The 15,546-nt window shown below is 36.6% G+C and overlaps 2 protein-coding genes across 2 annotated transcripts; both read right to left on the bottom strand.

Annotated features, from left to right (window-relative positions):
• Positions 1–728: 728 nt before the first annotated feature.
• On the bottom strand, positions 729–1,667 carry LOC123797162 (olfactory receptor 6C74-like). The gene has a single exon (XM_045804925.2). It carries the CDS (start codon positions 1,665–1,667, stop codon positions 729–731), a length of 939 nt encoding a protein of 312 aa, XP_045660881.2.
• Positions 1,668–14,340: 12,673 nt separating this feature from the next.
• Positions 14,341–15,279, bottom strand: LOC123797164 (olfactory receptor 6C74). Its single transcript, XM_045804927.2, has one exon. It carries the CDS (start codon positions 15,277–15,279, stop codon positions 14,341–14,343), a length of 939 nt encoding a protein of 312 aa, XP_045660883.2.
• Positions 15,280–15,546: the final 267 nt, after the last annotated feature.

Below are 15,546 nucleotides of genomic sequence, written 5' to 3'. Positions count from 1 at the left end.
AAGATTTATTTAACTAAGAGAGAATGAGAGAGCAAGAGTGTGTGGAAGGGGCAGAGGGAGAGAAACTTCAAGCAGACTCCCCACTAAGTGTGGAGCCTGACATGGGGCCTGATCTCACAACTCATGAGATCATTACTTGAGTCGAAATAAGAATGGACACTTAACTGACTGAGCCATCCAGGTGCCCCCACGATCTTTCTAAAAATAAACTGTATTTTCTAATATGATCATCAACACTAATGGTTATTCTCTGCCACAGTTATCTTTTCATTTCATTAAATAGTGTAGCAAAATTCAGTAGTATTACAAAAGATAAATAAATATTAGTTTTAAGTAGGTTGTAACTAAGTACAAATAAGGAATTGTAATAGCCTTTACATTGCATGCTACATTAAATATAAAATAAATAAAATACTTTATATTCTTGACTAGAATCAAAGATAACAGAGACAGATTGAAAAGCTTAGCTCCATTTCTTTCAGATATTCACAGGTAAAGGAAGTGAGAGGAAGAAAATATCTCTTGAAGGACATAAAGAAAATTAAATTCTCTGGAACAAAGATTTTTGTGCAAATAAAGCTTGAGAAGAGATAAAGACGAATATCAAAAACATGAAAGCAAAACAAAAGGAACCCAAAGAAAGGGTGTCTTGGAAGCTACTACTGGACACATTGATATTATTAGGGGTTCCTTTGTTCATTTCCATTATGTAAAATACAACAGAATACTCATTTGCTTGAGAAAGAAACAACTCTGTGTACCATATTCATGAAGGTTTTCTGCACTGGCTGGTTCCTCAAAGTGTAGATGAAAGGATTCAGAAGTGGAGCCACAGAAGTACTGAGCACTGCAATTCCCTTGGAAAAAGATACTTTTTGTTTGACTGATGGCTTAACATACATGAAGATGCAGCTGCCATAAGACAGGGAGATCACAATCATGTGAGAAGAACACGTTGAAAAAGCCTTTTTCTTCTGATTAGCTGAAGGGAATTTTAGAATCGTTAATGCAATATAGGTATATGATATTATCACCATTACCAACGTGACCACGAGTGTCATCGACGCAGAAATGAATCCCATGGTCTCAACAAGCCGTGTGTCTGAGCAGGAGATCTGCAGCAGGGAAGTGGTATCACAGTAGAAATGATCAACAATTTTGGAGGCACAGAAGTCAAGATTTATGCCTAAGAGGAGAGGTACAAAGATGGTAAAGAATCCAGCAAGCCAACAACAGAAGACAAGTTGAAGGCAGACCCTACTGTTCATGACGGTTGTGTAATGCAGGGGCTTACAGATGGCCACATAGCGGTCATAGGACATGGCGGCCAGCAAGTAAAATTCAGATGCACCAAGAAGGAAGACAAAAAACACTTGAGCTGCACAACAATTAAAGGAAATGGTTTTGTCTCCAGTTGCCATAGTAACCAACAATTTGGGGATGCATGTAGTAGTAAAGGAAATTTCTAAGAAGGGAAAATTCCGAAGGAAAAAATACATGGGGGTCTTGAGGTGAGTATCCAGCAGGGTGAGTGTGATGATGGTCAGATTGCCCGTGACGCTCAGCAAGTAGGTGAGAAGCAGGAAGACCAACAACACAACTTTCAACTGTGGGTCATCAGTCAGACCTGCCAGGATAAACACTATGGCTTGGGTGTGGTTTCCCATTACTGCCCTCGACTGTTCCAGGTCTAAGAGAAAAGAAAGGAAGAAAGAAATTCATAATGCCACGGGGAAAATAAGAGTGATTTAAGTGTTTAAAGTAAAGTTCAGCAAAAGATATCTCAGGTAGAATAACAATGCTCATTCAGGTTTCGAAGATGGATACGCCAGGACGAACTACGGTTTGTATTTCCAGAGTATCTGCACAGAAAATTTCATCTGTAATGCGGTTCTACCCGAGAATTACCTGTGTGATGATAGCAATTGTTGACTATTTTTATCTAAGAGGAACTATCAGAAGGAAGTTAGAGGGACTTTTAAAGGAGGGAAAAATGTTTCTTCTCTCTTGATTTTATGCAGGAGTCAAAATGGATGTTATTTTCTATTCAGTTAAGAGGTTTGCACTCTGGAACAAAAATGATTATTGTCCCGGCACCTGGGTGGTGCAGTCGTTAAGCGTCTGCCTTGGGCTCAGGGCCTGATGCCGGCGTTCTGGGATCGAGTCCCACATCAGGCTTCTCCGCTAGGCGCCTGCTTCTTCCTCTCCCACTCCCCCTGCTTGTGTTCCCTCTCTCGCTGGCTGTCTCTCTCTGTCAAATAAATAAATAAAATCTTTAAAATAATGATTATTGTCATTAAGAGTACATTAGAAAATGGTTTACATAAAATACACACATACCTTATCATCGTCAATAAACAGGTTACTATAACCTTACTGTTTTACTCAACTAATCAAATTCAAATGTCTGATTCGTCTGTCATTTCTTTCATAGCTAACGAGATCCAATTTCAGAGAAGCAAATATGAACTATCATGAATAAGTTTATTTTCTGTTCTTAGTAGTTTTTCTATTCCATCAATCTCGGTTACCATCCCAACTCTTCCCACTTTGTATGCCCCCCAAAACCAGTAGGAACAGTCTGGTAATGTTGGTGTGTGTAATAAAAAAAGTGCAGTTTTCCTTTAAAAGCTATGATTCTGAGAATGGAAAAAATGATTAAAATGAGAGTAATGGATTTTGAAGCAGAAATATATAAATATGGTTTCAGGAAATTGCATGAGCAGGGAGAAATATAAAGACAAACTTAATGGAAACCTAAAGATGCTATGATTTTTAGAACTAGGATAGTGAAGGGTGCCTGAGTCAGATAAGCGGCAGACTTGAGTTTGGCTCAGGTCATGATCTCAGGATTCTGGGATCAAGTCCCATGTCATTGTCATCAGGCTTTGCATGCTCAGCATGGAGTCTGCTTCTCTCCCCCTCCCTCTGCCCTCTCCCCTGCTCTCTGTATCTTTCTCTTTCTCAAAAAAAAAAAAATAAATAAATCTTAAAAAAAAAAAAAGAATAGAATAGTGAGCTTAGGGAAAAAGTTAAAAGAAGTAAATTAGTAAGTAAAAATTAAAAAAAGATTAAAACTTTAAAAGTAGTAATAATCTTAAATTTAATAATATGTAAATTAGTATTAGTAAATAAAAATTATAAGAAAATGTTTACCATAAAGTTTCTCTCCATCTACTTCAGTGCTCTACACTTACCATTTTATTCTTTGTCTAAAATACGACTGAAAGATGAACAATTTGAGGTTAGCATGGCCTAAAAGAGATGAAGAGTATTTGGTAAATTTCAAACAGTGAATCACAAAACAGTGTTGACAAAATTTTAGAAGGCATGTATTTCCCTATCATAAGGATATTCAAATATTTGGCTAACAAGTAATTAAATAAATATTAACTAGAGATAACTATAGTTATTGCAACACACGGTATATATTAAGTGAAACAGATTATTCTGGTTTGCACAGCTATTAAATTGGAGATCAGGATTAAGTTTGAAAGACTATTTCTTCCTAAATTGTCCTCTGAAAAATACAATCCCTACCAATGATTATAGGGCAACTTATGGTGCTTTTTTTTAAAATTAATGATTCTAAAGAAGATTTCTTTACTCAGTATCTTCTATCGAACACATAAAATAACTAAGGTTTAGTAATGGGCCCCAGATAGAAAATGTTTTTTTGTTTGGAGAATATCAATATAATTATTTCCAATCTCTAAAACATAATATTATTATTTCAAAGACGTATAAATAAAAATAAACATACAAGTACAAATAAAATTTGTTTCCAGTTATACCTAGAGGCATTTATAGGAGGATTATAAGATAAAAAATAAGATCTGTTGTCAGTCATGTTAGTAATTGAGTGAATGGAAGAAAGGACTGTTGTTTTTCCTCCACATTCCTTTTACATTCACATAATTGTGAAGCGATGAATTATAAATTTTTCTTCATTTACACAAGTTAATCTGATGGCAACAACTGTAGGAATGCCTATATCTAAAACACCTAAATCACAGTTTTATTATGTCAGGTTATTTCTTTGTCCAACTTCAACAGATAACACACACCAACCATCCCCCCAACACACATTGTACAGAAATTAACGAGGTTACATTACAAAACCATTAGAAGTCAGACCTAGGTTAGATATTGTGAATATTAGTGAAATTTTTAAAAGGTAATGTTTTTTAATACTAAATTTTCATTGTATTGTCTTTTTTCATGATTTCCCTTACATCACAATTTAAAGGTAGAAAAAATAAGGTTAATACCATAATGTAAAAATAAGATAAAATGGGTTAAAACATATCTAAAGGAGGGGTGCCTGGGTAACGCAGTCCTTAGGCGTCTGCCTTCGGCTCAGGGCATGATCCCAGCGTTCCGGGATTGAGTCCCACATCGGACTCCTCCGCTGGGAGCCTGCTTCTTCCTCTCCCACTCCCCCTGCTTGTGTTCCCTCTCTCGCTGGCTGTCTCTGTCAAATAAATAAATAAAATCTTTAAAAAAAAAACATATCTAAAAGAAATATGGCTTTTAAACTTTAGACATACCAATTCTTTTCATCCATTTGAGTCCTAACTCAATCTGTCAAAAACACTTAAAAATCAAACACTCTTTTGGAAGATATTAAACAGATTTGTTCAGACAAAGTATCTCTGCTTTAATATTTAATTCTTTTATCAACATGCTGAACAAAACACACTGACATTCCATTCCTTTCTGAATGGATCTCCCTCTACCCCACGATCTATGATTGTTTTTTTATCTATTTATAGCAACTTTGTAAATGGTTTTAGAGCTTTTCCCCCAGATTCTTAGAGTAGTATATTAAATTTCCCCATTACTACAATTTACTTATTCATGTATTGAATGCTTTCCTTGGTATTATTCACAGTGCCGTATAAAATTCATCAACACTTGATTCCCTTGAGTATTTCTGCTTTCTGGGCCCCAAAGGAAAATATCTAAAGGTTATGAGCAGTTCCCAGAAGATATGATATCCAAGAACACCATTCCCAAAGGGTCACAAATTTATACATTATACAGGAGTTCTCCCCAGCCACTAAATACTTAAAAAAATAAATTACATATTTTTTTCAAAACTACTTTTACTATGTTTCTAAAGCTTTCAGGATAGATGTCCCTAATCTGTGTTTGCCCTTCCACATACATGTGTTTTGATATCCCAAATACATAGATAACAAACTGGAAGTCAAAAAAGAAAAGATTATTTTAGTTGGTAATAACAAGTGACAGTATTAGTTGGAGAATTTATTACCCTGTTATAGAAAAAAACTGTACCTGAAATACCTAACAGTTTATGTCCTACATGCTATGTTGTTTCTGTTCTGAATTTAGTCTTTCCTCCAAAAGTCTTTGCAAAATGATCTAATAGACCCTAAACTGATATTTCATAACACCCACGCACTCTCCACTTCCTCTATACTAATGGAATATTTGTCTATGTCCATAACTAGTCTTCCTTGCAACTTGTTGTGACCACGTCTCACCATCATTTCATAGATGCTGACAGAGAGGTAGCCAATTGGGTCAGTGACAGAACACTTTATTATTTATCATATAGCAGGAAGCAGGAGCTTCATGTTCCCATCAGTTCCCTTCTCTGCAGAGAAGGGCCCTAATGGACATTGTTGTTTACACAGTGTACCTACATCTAAAGCTGAAGAACCCCTAAATTAGTAAATTCTTAGTCTTTTAAAGAGAAAAACCTGGCTAATTTTGCCCTACTAGAATACAGTATTTTTTTTATTATGTTCAGTTAGCAATCAAAACCACAGTGAGATACCACTCTACACCAGTTGAAATGGCAAAAATTAACAAGAGAGGAAACAACAAATGTTGGAGAGGATGTGGAGAAAGGGGATCCCTCTTACAGTGTTGGTGGGAATGCAGTCTGGTACAGCCACTTTGGAAAACAGTATGGAGGTTCCTCAAAAAGCTAAAAATAGAGCTACCTTATGACCCAGCACTAGTATTTACCCCAAAGATACAGACATAGTGAAGAGAAGGGCCATATACACCCCAATGTTCACAGCAGCAATGTCCGCAATAGCCAAACTGTGGAGATGCCCTTCAACAGATGAATAGATAAAGATGTGGTCCATATATACAATAGAATATTACTCAGCTCTCAGAAAGGATGAATATCCACCATGTGCAATGATATGGACGGAACTGGAGGGAATTATTCTAAGTGAAATAAGCCAAGCTGAGAAAGACAATAGCCAGATGGTTTCACTCATATGTGGAACATAAGGAATAGCATGGAGGACCACAGGGAAAGGGAGGGGAAACTGAATGGGAAAACAGTATCTTTAATATACTGCTAAGGGGAAAACTCTGCCAAATCTGTTATAAAAATATTCTTGAATAGAGAGTCCAGAACAAAAGCTACCACAACATGTAGAAATGTTTCAGAATTTCCTCCCACCAAATCCACCCCTCTTTTCTAAACCAACCCAGCTTCTGCTGCAAATTCACCTAAGTATGGTCCTCTGTTGACCTCTCTGATCAATCTGCAGGTCTCTTTCATCACTCCCAAGATGTCAGTCACAGTGTTCTCCAAAGGGATGCAAGCCAATGACCAGCCCTCACACAAGGTCAAACCCAAGAGTGCCTGAGGTCTCCTAGAAAGAGTTTACAATTTTGGAGATTAGCAGCCTCATCATTCAGATTACAGGTTAGTAACACCTCCAACATAGCTTTCATCTGGCTGGTAAGATTTAGGGCTCCCAGTTCAATAACTTGTTTTCTGAGGGACTGCTTAAGTACATTTAATCCAATCTGTCCTGTTTGTTCAAGCCATCAGCCATATGACATTTGTCTGCTCCACTATATGACTTAAAATAGGAGTGAGGAAGACATTTGGAAGTGTTTTGTCTGACAAAAAAAAAAAAAAAAAACCCACACACGCACAAGAAAGAACACATATTGGTGAGGATGTGGAGAAAAAGGAAACCATGTACACTGTCAGTGGGAATGTAAACCAGTGCAGCCACTGTGGAAAACACTATGGAGATTCCACAAAAAATTAAAAATAGAACCACCATATGATCCAGGAATTCCACTACTGGGTACTTACTAAAAGAATATGAAAACACTAATTTGGAAGGATATTTGTACCCCTATGTTCACTGCAGCACTTTTTACCATACCAAATTATGGAAGCAGCACAACCCAAGTTACCCACTGGTAGATGAACGGATAAAGAAGATGTGATTATGGATGGAACAGGAGGATGGCATACCTAACAGTCAAGTAAATTTAAAGCTCTTGCACTGGAGTATTTGTCTTCTGGAGGAAGGCTCCAAGGGCAGTTCTTAGTGACAAAGATCATCAATAGTCTTCTGAGGTCTAAGGTGTCCTCTTGCCTGATACCAGGTTTTCTCTCTCTCTCCACTTCCACAAAATCTGAGTAGTCCATTCCAGAGCTGTAATTTCATCTGGTTTCCAGTTATCCCCTACTCACACTCACACCTTTCATCTAGAAGGGTGAGGTGCATGAGGGATAAGGACAATTTTATAAAATTTATAAAATTTATCCAGTATTAAGCTTGACTGTACTAGACCCCTTGTGGCCATGTTACCACCCAGAATGTGTACAAACCAAACTGATTTGAGTTTGTTAAAGCAATGATATAACATGTATTGGGTGATATCATTAAATTTATTAAACTTGTACTCTTACGTTCCTGTGGACTGTGAGAGTTTCTTTGACATTTCTTATTTTGATAACCTAGACAGTTTTGAGAAGTACTTGTCAGGCATTTTCTAGAATCTCACGTTAGTGGAATTTGTCCTGGGCGTCTCTTCTGGATACCCTCAGTGGACAGAACAAGGGAATACCTACCAAGATCTATTAACACAAGTATGCATTTGCATATGTATCCTTCTGTATCTTTTTTAAGATACTCATGAATTCATACTAATATCTTCAACATTAACCCAATATCACATGAACCATTCTACCTTTGTCCTCCTGCTTATATGTATCACTCCAACAGTGAAACAATTGCTCCCACCATGTGCTGATGACTTGATTATTCCATTCCAATAAAAATGTTTAGTAGGAAGCAACTTTATCAACTAGAGTACAGGGCTTATGACTTGAGTCTTACTAATCCACTCATTTCCACACACAGGTTAATACATTTCCTCTGTTCCCCTCAGTGAAGTTGTTTCATACATTCATATCATCGTTAGTCCTTCTGCGTTCCATTTTAAGGTCCTGGATTTTTTTACTTATTTTTAATTTGCACAAATTAGAGTTATTCTTTGTGTTGCAACATTCTTTCTACTTGTTTTGACAACTGTAGAGTGATATACCCATCTTTATAGTGTCATATGCAATCGCTTTACTACCCTAAAAAGATCAACTGTGCTTCAACTGCTCAGCCCTCCAGCTCCCAAGTCCTGGCAATCACTGGTCTGTTTACTTTCTCTATAAGTTTGCCTCTTCCAGAATAACATATAAGCTCAATCATCATACACTTTATAGCCTTTTAAGTCTGCTGAATTTCACTTAATCGTAGCTAGTTTCAATCCTACCTCCTGACCCTCAGGCTCGTTAACAGGTAGGAGGGTTAGGGACTCATACCTCTTTCCTTACCACCTATGCAAGAACATCTACAATTGGATGAGGAATCTTTCATATTCCTAATCTTGCCCATGGAAGACCCCTGTCCCCTCCTCTTCCAGAAAGCTATATCTCTTCCAGCAATTTATCTTCTTCAACAAAACTTTCAAGACCTGGGAAGGATATAATAGGTCAGCCAGCCACAGTTTCATAGATTCTGGCAGAAAGCACAAGACTCCTGAATCAGAGACAATAGGCATTACTACTCACAGCATAGCCAGTGGCAAAAACCTCATGTTTGCCACAGTTCTCCTTCCCTCCCAATCCCCACCAAGGTCTATGGAGAGAGGACTCACATGGACGTGTCACAACTGAGAAACCCTGAGCTTAGGAAAATCCCTCTATTTTAAAGAGGCTACCAGCAAACCCACCCAATCGTGCCACAGTACAGGACATTATCATAATTTTATTCAGGAAGAAATCTGCCTTCTTGCCTTGAAGGAGAAATTATCTCTATTTCTATGGCTGAATGATATAAAAACAATTGTAAAGGTAACCTAGAGCAAGAGCTAATACAAGATATGTAGAAAGTCTATGGAAAATTGGCCCTCAACAGTCATGACTGCACAGGCAGTTGCATGAAATACCCTTTTAAGGAGGGTTTTTTGAATTATGACCTTGAAGTGTTTGAAGACAGTGCTATGACCATAAGAAGATATCAAGAATAGATGGCATCAAGTATTGAGGAGTTACTTAGATGATCACTTAGAAAGTAGCATGTATTGGGGCACCTGGGTGGCTCCGTTGGTTAAGCGTCTGCCTTTAGCTCAGGTCACGAACCCAGGGTCCTGGGATCGAGCCTTGCATCAGGCTCCCTGCTCAGCTGGGAGTCTGCTTCTACCTCTCCGTCTCCCCCTCCCCCTGCCTGTGCTTTCTCTCTCTCTCAAATAAATAAATAAAATTTTCAAAAAAAAGTAAGAAAGAAAGAAAGAAAGAAAGAAAGAAAGAAAGAAAGAAGAAAGAAAGAAAGAAAGAAAGAAAGAAAGAAAGAAAGAAAGAAAGAAAGAAAGAAAGAAAAAGCTTGCATTAAAGGATATCTTTTTCAAAGTACCTGAAGATGATACAGAGCAAAATGATAGCACATGAAATATAGTCTCTATAGTGCTGTAGGGCAGGAAAGTTATTTCTAACTATATAGAGAGAAAGAAAATGACAAGTTTGTGGCTTTAAATTCTTAGCTTGTTTTATAGTCAGCAAACCATGGAGTTCCCCATGACTACCCTAAAGAAATTTATTATTTCTTAGAGCCTTATGTCAGTTGTTGCAGAAAGCAAAGGTAGACTCTGATCTTTTTTTTTTTTTCAGTAGAGGAGTTATTGACATGTAACACTAGTGGTTTCAGGTGTACAACATCATGATTTGATATTTATATACACTGCAAAATCAGCACCACAATAAGTCTAGTTACCATCTGTCACCCTACATGGTTACATTTTTTTCTTTTGATGAGACCTTTTAAGATTTACTCTCTTAGAAACTTTCAAGTATGCCATAAAGCATTATTAGTTATAGGCACCAGAGATAGGTTCTGATCTTGCAGTGAGTTAAAAATAGCAACATCAGTTGAAATTATACCCTTACCAGATATCTTTTGTGAAAGTTCATAGATTGGAACTAAGGGGGCAGGGTTAGGAGAAAATCAGAATGAGTACATTGGGATATTTGATATATTTTGATTGTCCCAAATGGAAATCACATGAATTCACTGCCAGGAAAAGCTATCCTCTTCTTTCCCCTCATGTCTTATGCACAACTTTGATGCTGCTTTATTTAAAATACTAATGACCAGAGAGCTGATAGCCAACTTTAAAGTGAATTCCAGGTGTCCTCTTGAACCAAGTCTACCAAAACAGTCGTGCCTAGTGTGGTAGAGAGGCTAACATTCGAACCTCAAGAGAAAACTTACCTACCAAAAAGTATTGTAGTAATTGTTCTAGTCCATTCGGGTTACTATAACAAATATCAGAAGACAGTTTGTCATATAACAAAGAAATATATTTCACACGGTTCTGGAGCACGGAAAACTGGGATCAGGTAAGGGTCTTCTTCCAGTTTGCTGTGTTCTCATTTTAGGCTTATGTGGAGGAAAGAGGGAGACAGAATTCTCTGGGGTTATTTCTATAAAAGCACTAATCCTGTTAGTGGGCTCAACCCTCATAACCTAACCACCTTCCAAAGGCACTATTTACTAAAACCATCGTCTTTGGAGGTTAAAATTTCAACATACGAATTTCGGGGCACACATTAAGACCATAGCAATAATTCACCAACTTACATTGACAAAAGTCTGGGGGAATATATGTGACAATAGATTCTAAGGGTGATATACCAGAGAGAAAGTAAATATAATTCTATCTAAGGGTGAATTTATTGATATATTTTTAATGATTGATTTTTTTTTTTTGCTATAAATTAGGCTTTTACTTTCAGAAAGCTAGTTTACAAGCACATCATGGGTCAGAATGAGACCTGAGTTGTGATTGTGGATTTAATGGAAGAGTTCAAGCTTCTGATGATGGCTATCAATTTTTGTTCAATTAGATAACAACTTGGATTTGTGAATGATTTATCCTGATTAATGTTGAAATATTAGAAAAATTTAAATCCAAAGATGTAGAATGACAGCAATATGGAACAGTTTTTTAATGTGCAATCCGCTTATATAACCCTTAACTCTGTGACTGGTGAAGATCCAGAAGAAAATTCTTTGTACAAGGTATTGATTCATGGGGGGATAGTAACAGCATTGAAAGGTATTGTAATTGCTGGTCTGAAATGGAAGTGGGAGATAATGTCATTAAAATGAGCTTCCTCGTTCACTGGAAATGATGGGACCGTGGGAAGGCAGAGTCTATGTCATAGTACTTAGCTGACATTGGCAAGATGGGCGTGGATCCTTAGTAGTTGGTAAAGTTAGAGTGGTTATCAAAATTGCATGATATGCGTTAGCATGAAAAAGACATCATGCCGCTCCTAAGGCTAAAATAGACAATCCATTAGGTTCCTATTTGACCTATATAATTGAAAGAACACTAGGTTGAGAGAAAGGAGGGATGGTACAGCCATCTGATGGTTGGTATTAGAGCTCCTTATCCAATTAAAGACTTTAGTGAGTTCATAGAGCCAGAACCCATGAAGGAAGTTATCCTTGAAGAGGAGCCATGCATTGATATTAATGTCTTACTCTCCCTCCAGGTTTCCTGAAAGGATATATATCGTTCTGTCAGGCAAACAGTCCACTGAAGAGGGTGAAATCTGGAACTCTCCTGGATTGTTTCACCTCATCTCTGAGCTAATCTTAATTATAATGATGATAGAATGTCAGGGTATACACTTACTAGAGTGGAAGATAACGGGGGTGGAGAAAGTTTTGTTGATAAGTGGCAGTTATGTCTTAGTCTGGTTTACAGTGATTCTACTGCAGGTGAAAAATCATCCTGAATAGACTGTTAAAACAGATATACTCAGGACCAAGCAGAAAACCATGGAGTTCACCCTCATTAACAAATAATAAATCAAAGCCTCTTTCCCGGGCAAAGCTGCAGTACTTGGTACTACCATCAGATACCTTAAAAAATGATGCAGGAATGGTGATCCATTCCACATACCCTTTAATTCAAATATTTGCCTGCCCTACCCCAGATGAATTTTAGAGGGTGACAGTAGATTCACAGGCTGAATTAAGGGTAACACCAATTGCAACTGTGTTTTAAGTTATGGCTCATTTATTGATTTAAATCAAAACAATATTGGCACTAAAGACTGAGTTACTGAATTTTGAATGTGCTTTTATGGACTAATAGAACATAACAGGTGGGTTGAAACAGATAAGAAAGCAGACCTTCATTCTGGCTGTAGGGCCATCTCTGGCCTTCTGCTATAATTTAGACCATAGACAAGCAAACCAAAATCTGCAGAACAAGCCCACAGGCTGCTTTTGTACAGCCTTCATTTAAGAATGGTTTTTACATTTGAAGGGTCAGAAGACGAAGGAGGAAGGGGTCGAGGGAGGAGGGAGGATAGGAGAATGGAGGAAGCATATAATGGTAAGTTAAGATTTCTTTTTTAAAAATGTATCAGAGAATCAGAACTTCTCAGGTGAAGTATTTTTTAAGTACACATTAAGAGAAATATACAATTTTATTTTACAAATAGACATATTCCAATTTTCTCTTTTGTATGATAACAAATACCCATCAATAGTATGCTTTCATGAAGACATTGCTCTACCATTCTGTTCCAAAATACATGGTATTTTATTTATTTTTTTAATTTAAATTCAATTAGCCAACATATAGTACATCATCAGTTTCTGATGTAGGGTTCAATGATTCATCCATTGCATAAAACACCCAGGGCTCATCATATCATGTGTGCTCCTTCATGCCTTGTATTTTAACAGTCTATGAAAAAGTAACCAGTTTTCAAAAGAGAGCTGTAATAAGCCAAAGAAATTTAGAATTGGTCGTTTGAAATTATTGCCTTGGTTTTTGTTACTGAAGATTATATAAGGTCAATAATTATGAAAATGCTCATCCACCCATTTGGAAAACTTAGAATTATTATATTGTCTATTAAAATATTCCAAATAAAGACTTTGTGCACTTTAAAAATATTTATATAAAAGTAAAAGTTTAGGCAGCACATTAGCAATAGAGCAGAGTAGTAGTAATTCAATATCAAAAACAAATTCAAATAGGACAGAAGAATAACTATTGTGACTTTCACTTCTTTTGATGTGATCAGCATGCATTGGGAAACATTGGTTTTGAACTACGAAGACCCTTCTAAGTACCAATATCAGATAGGCTTAGAATAAGACCTTCATATAATTTATCACATAATAAACGTATATTTGCAAAAATAATAATATATGTTTCATCAAATTGAATCTAATAGTTGTACCATTAATATTAAAATTAATTTATATCATAAAGTTGTGTTATGAAATATATTGATTCTTTTTCCTAATGTCCGTGCTTAATTTCTATTTTTCTATTAATATGTTTATTCTATACTATAGTGAATATATAATTTATAAACAAATATACATACACTGTGAAATTCAAGTGTTTTTGTTTGTGTTTAATTTTTTTACTGGTAGAGTATATGATAAAGAATAATAATAATAAGCAAAAGAAATTTAGAAAATGTTTGAAATGATTGTCATGACCTCTATTTATAGAAACAAAAAAATTCCATATTATCTAAAGACATGGTGATTAGTGATTCAATTTCTATAATAGTTAGATGTCAATTCCAATTTTTTATTTTGCCTTGAGTCAGTAACAATTTGTGGGTTTCTAGAAATATGTGCTTTTCAGCTAAGTTTTACAAATCTAGGTGGTGCATTAACTCTATATAGAATATATGTAAAACTGACTCTCTGAGCTCCAGAACAGTGGAAAGGAACATGGAGAAATTAAAGTCTAGTTTTGTCTTCCTCTGAGAGATTTTTAAAGGAAAGAGATAAAAGCACCAAATAAAAAGGAAATTATATTAGCCCAAAAACCGGACAGGTAAGGGAGAGAATTAGGCTTTGGAGATTAGTCAGGCTACCATGAAAATTATGTCAAGAAAAATAGTTAATATTATTTTGAATACAAGCATTGAAGAGTTCTGTGAAACACTATACCCTTCTTGAATTATTTCACTCATAGCCTCAGTAATATCACTAAAATGGTTCACTTTGCTGAGAAAATCTCAATCTTTTTGATCATGTGCTTAAAAGCATCTTGCACTTGTTTGTTTCTCAGTGTGTAAATGAAGGGATTCAACATGGGGGCAACAGAGGTACTGAGCAGGGCTATCCCTTTATTTAAAGACACTCTGTCCTTAGCAGAGGGTTTCACATACATGAAGATGCAGCTGCCATACGAAATGGACACAACCACCATGTGAGAAGAACATGTAGAAAAGGCTTTCTTCCTCTGTTGAGAAGAAGGTATCTTCAGGATAGTCCTGATGATGTTTGCATAGGAGAGAACCACTAATACCAGTGTAACCAGGAGGATCAAAATGGCTGAGAGAAATGTCATTAAGTCTACTACATCTGTGTCTGTGCAAGAGAGCTGTAATATAGGAGAAAAATCACAGAAGAAATGGTCTATAGTGTTGGCTGCACAGAAATCTAGCTGGAGACCCACAAGGAGTGGTGGAACAATTACTATAAAACCAGCCAACCATGAAGCAAAGACCAACAAGTTGCAGACTCTGTCACTCATGATGGTCAGGTAATGCAGGGGTTTGCAGATGGTCACATAGCAGTCATAAGACATGGCAGCCAGAAGAAAAAATTCAATTGAACCCAAGACAATAGTAAAAAACAGCTGTGTTGCACAACCGTTGTAAGAAATGGTCTTATCACCTGTCGCCATACTGACAAGAAATCTGGGGATGCAGACAGTTGTGAATGAGATTTCTAAAAACGAGAAACTTCGGAGGAAGAAATACATGGGTGTCTTTAGATGCGCGTCCAGGAGGGTGAGGGTGATTATGGTTAGATTCCCACTGACACTCAACATGTAGGTGAAAAAAAGGAGAAGAAAAACAACCACTTGTAAATGTGGGTTATCGGTCAGTCCAAGAAGAATAAAGGTTGTTACTGTGGAGTGGTTTCTCATGGCTGACTTCTACCAGAATAATAATAAAAAAGTAAAAAAAATAAGAAAAAATGAGAAGTAAAGGGTATAAGCCTGCATGAGATACCTATTAGTTCGAGATTGTCCATATACGTGCTGTTCTCGACACCCAACCTCCTTCAGTATTCTGCTAGTCAGCAGTAACGGCCTCTCAAAATTCACTCCTCTAATTTGTACTCAAAATCTCACTAACTCAGTGCAACTCTAGGACTTTCATTTCTCAAGTGTCATAAATTCAGGCATTCCAAA

The sequence above is a fragment of the Ursus americanus genome, chromosome 25, assembly GCF_024610735.1.
Source record: "Ursus americanus isolate L20-20 chromosome 25, mUrsAme1.1.p, whole genome shotgun sequence".
In the NCBI taxonomy this organism is placed as follows: Eukaryota; Metazoa; Chordata; class Mammalia; order Carnivora; family Ursidae; genus Ursus; species Ursus americanus.
Note: the sequence above shows the minus strand (reverse complement) of the source record. Positions and strands in the feature narration are given on the sequence as shown.

Coding starts and splice junctions, on each gene's coding strand:
- LOC123797164 (XM_045804927.2), bottom strand. CDS start 15,279: ATGAGAAACCACTCCACAGTAACAACCTTTATTCTTCTTGGACTGACC.
- LOC123797162 (XM_045804925.2), bottom strand. CDS start 1,667: ATGGGAAACCACACCCAAGCCATAGTGTTTATCCTGGCAGGTCTGACT.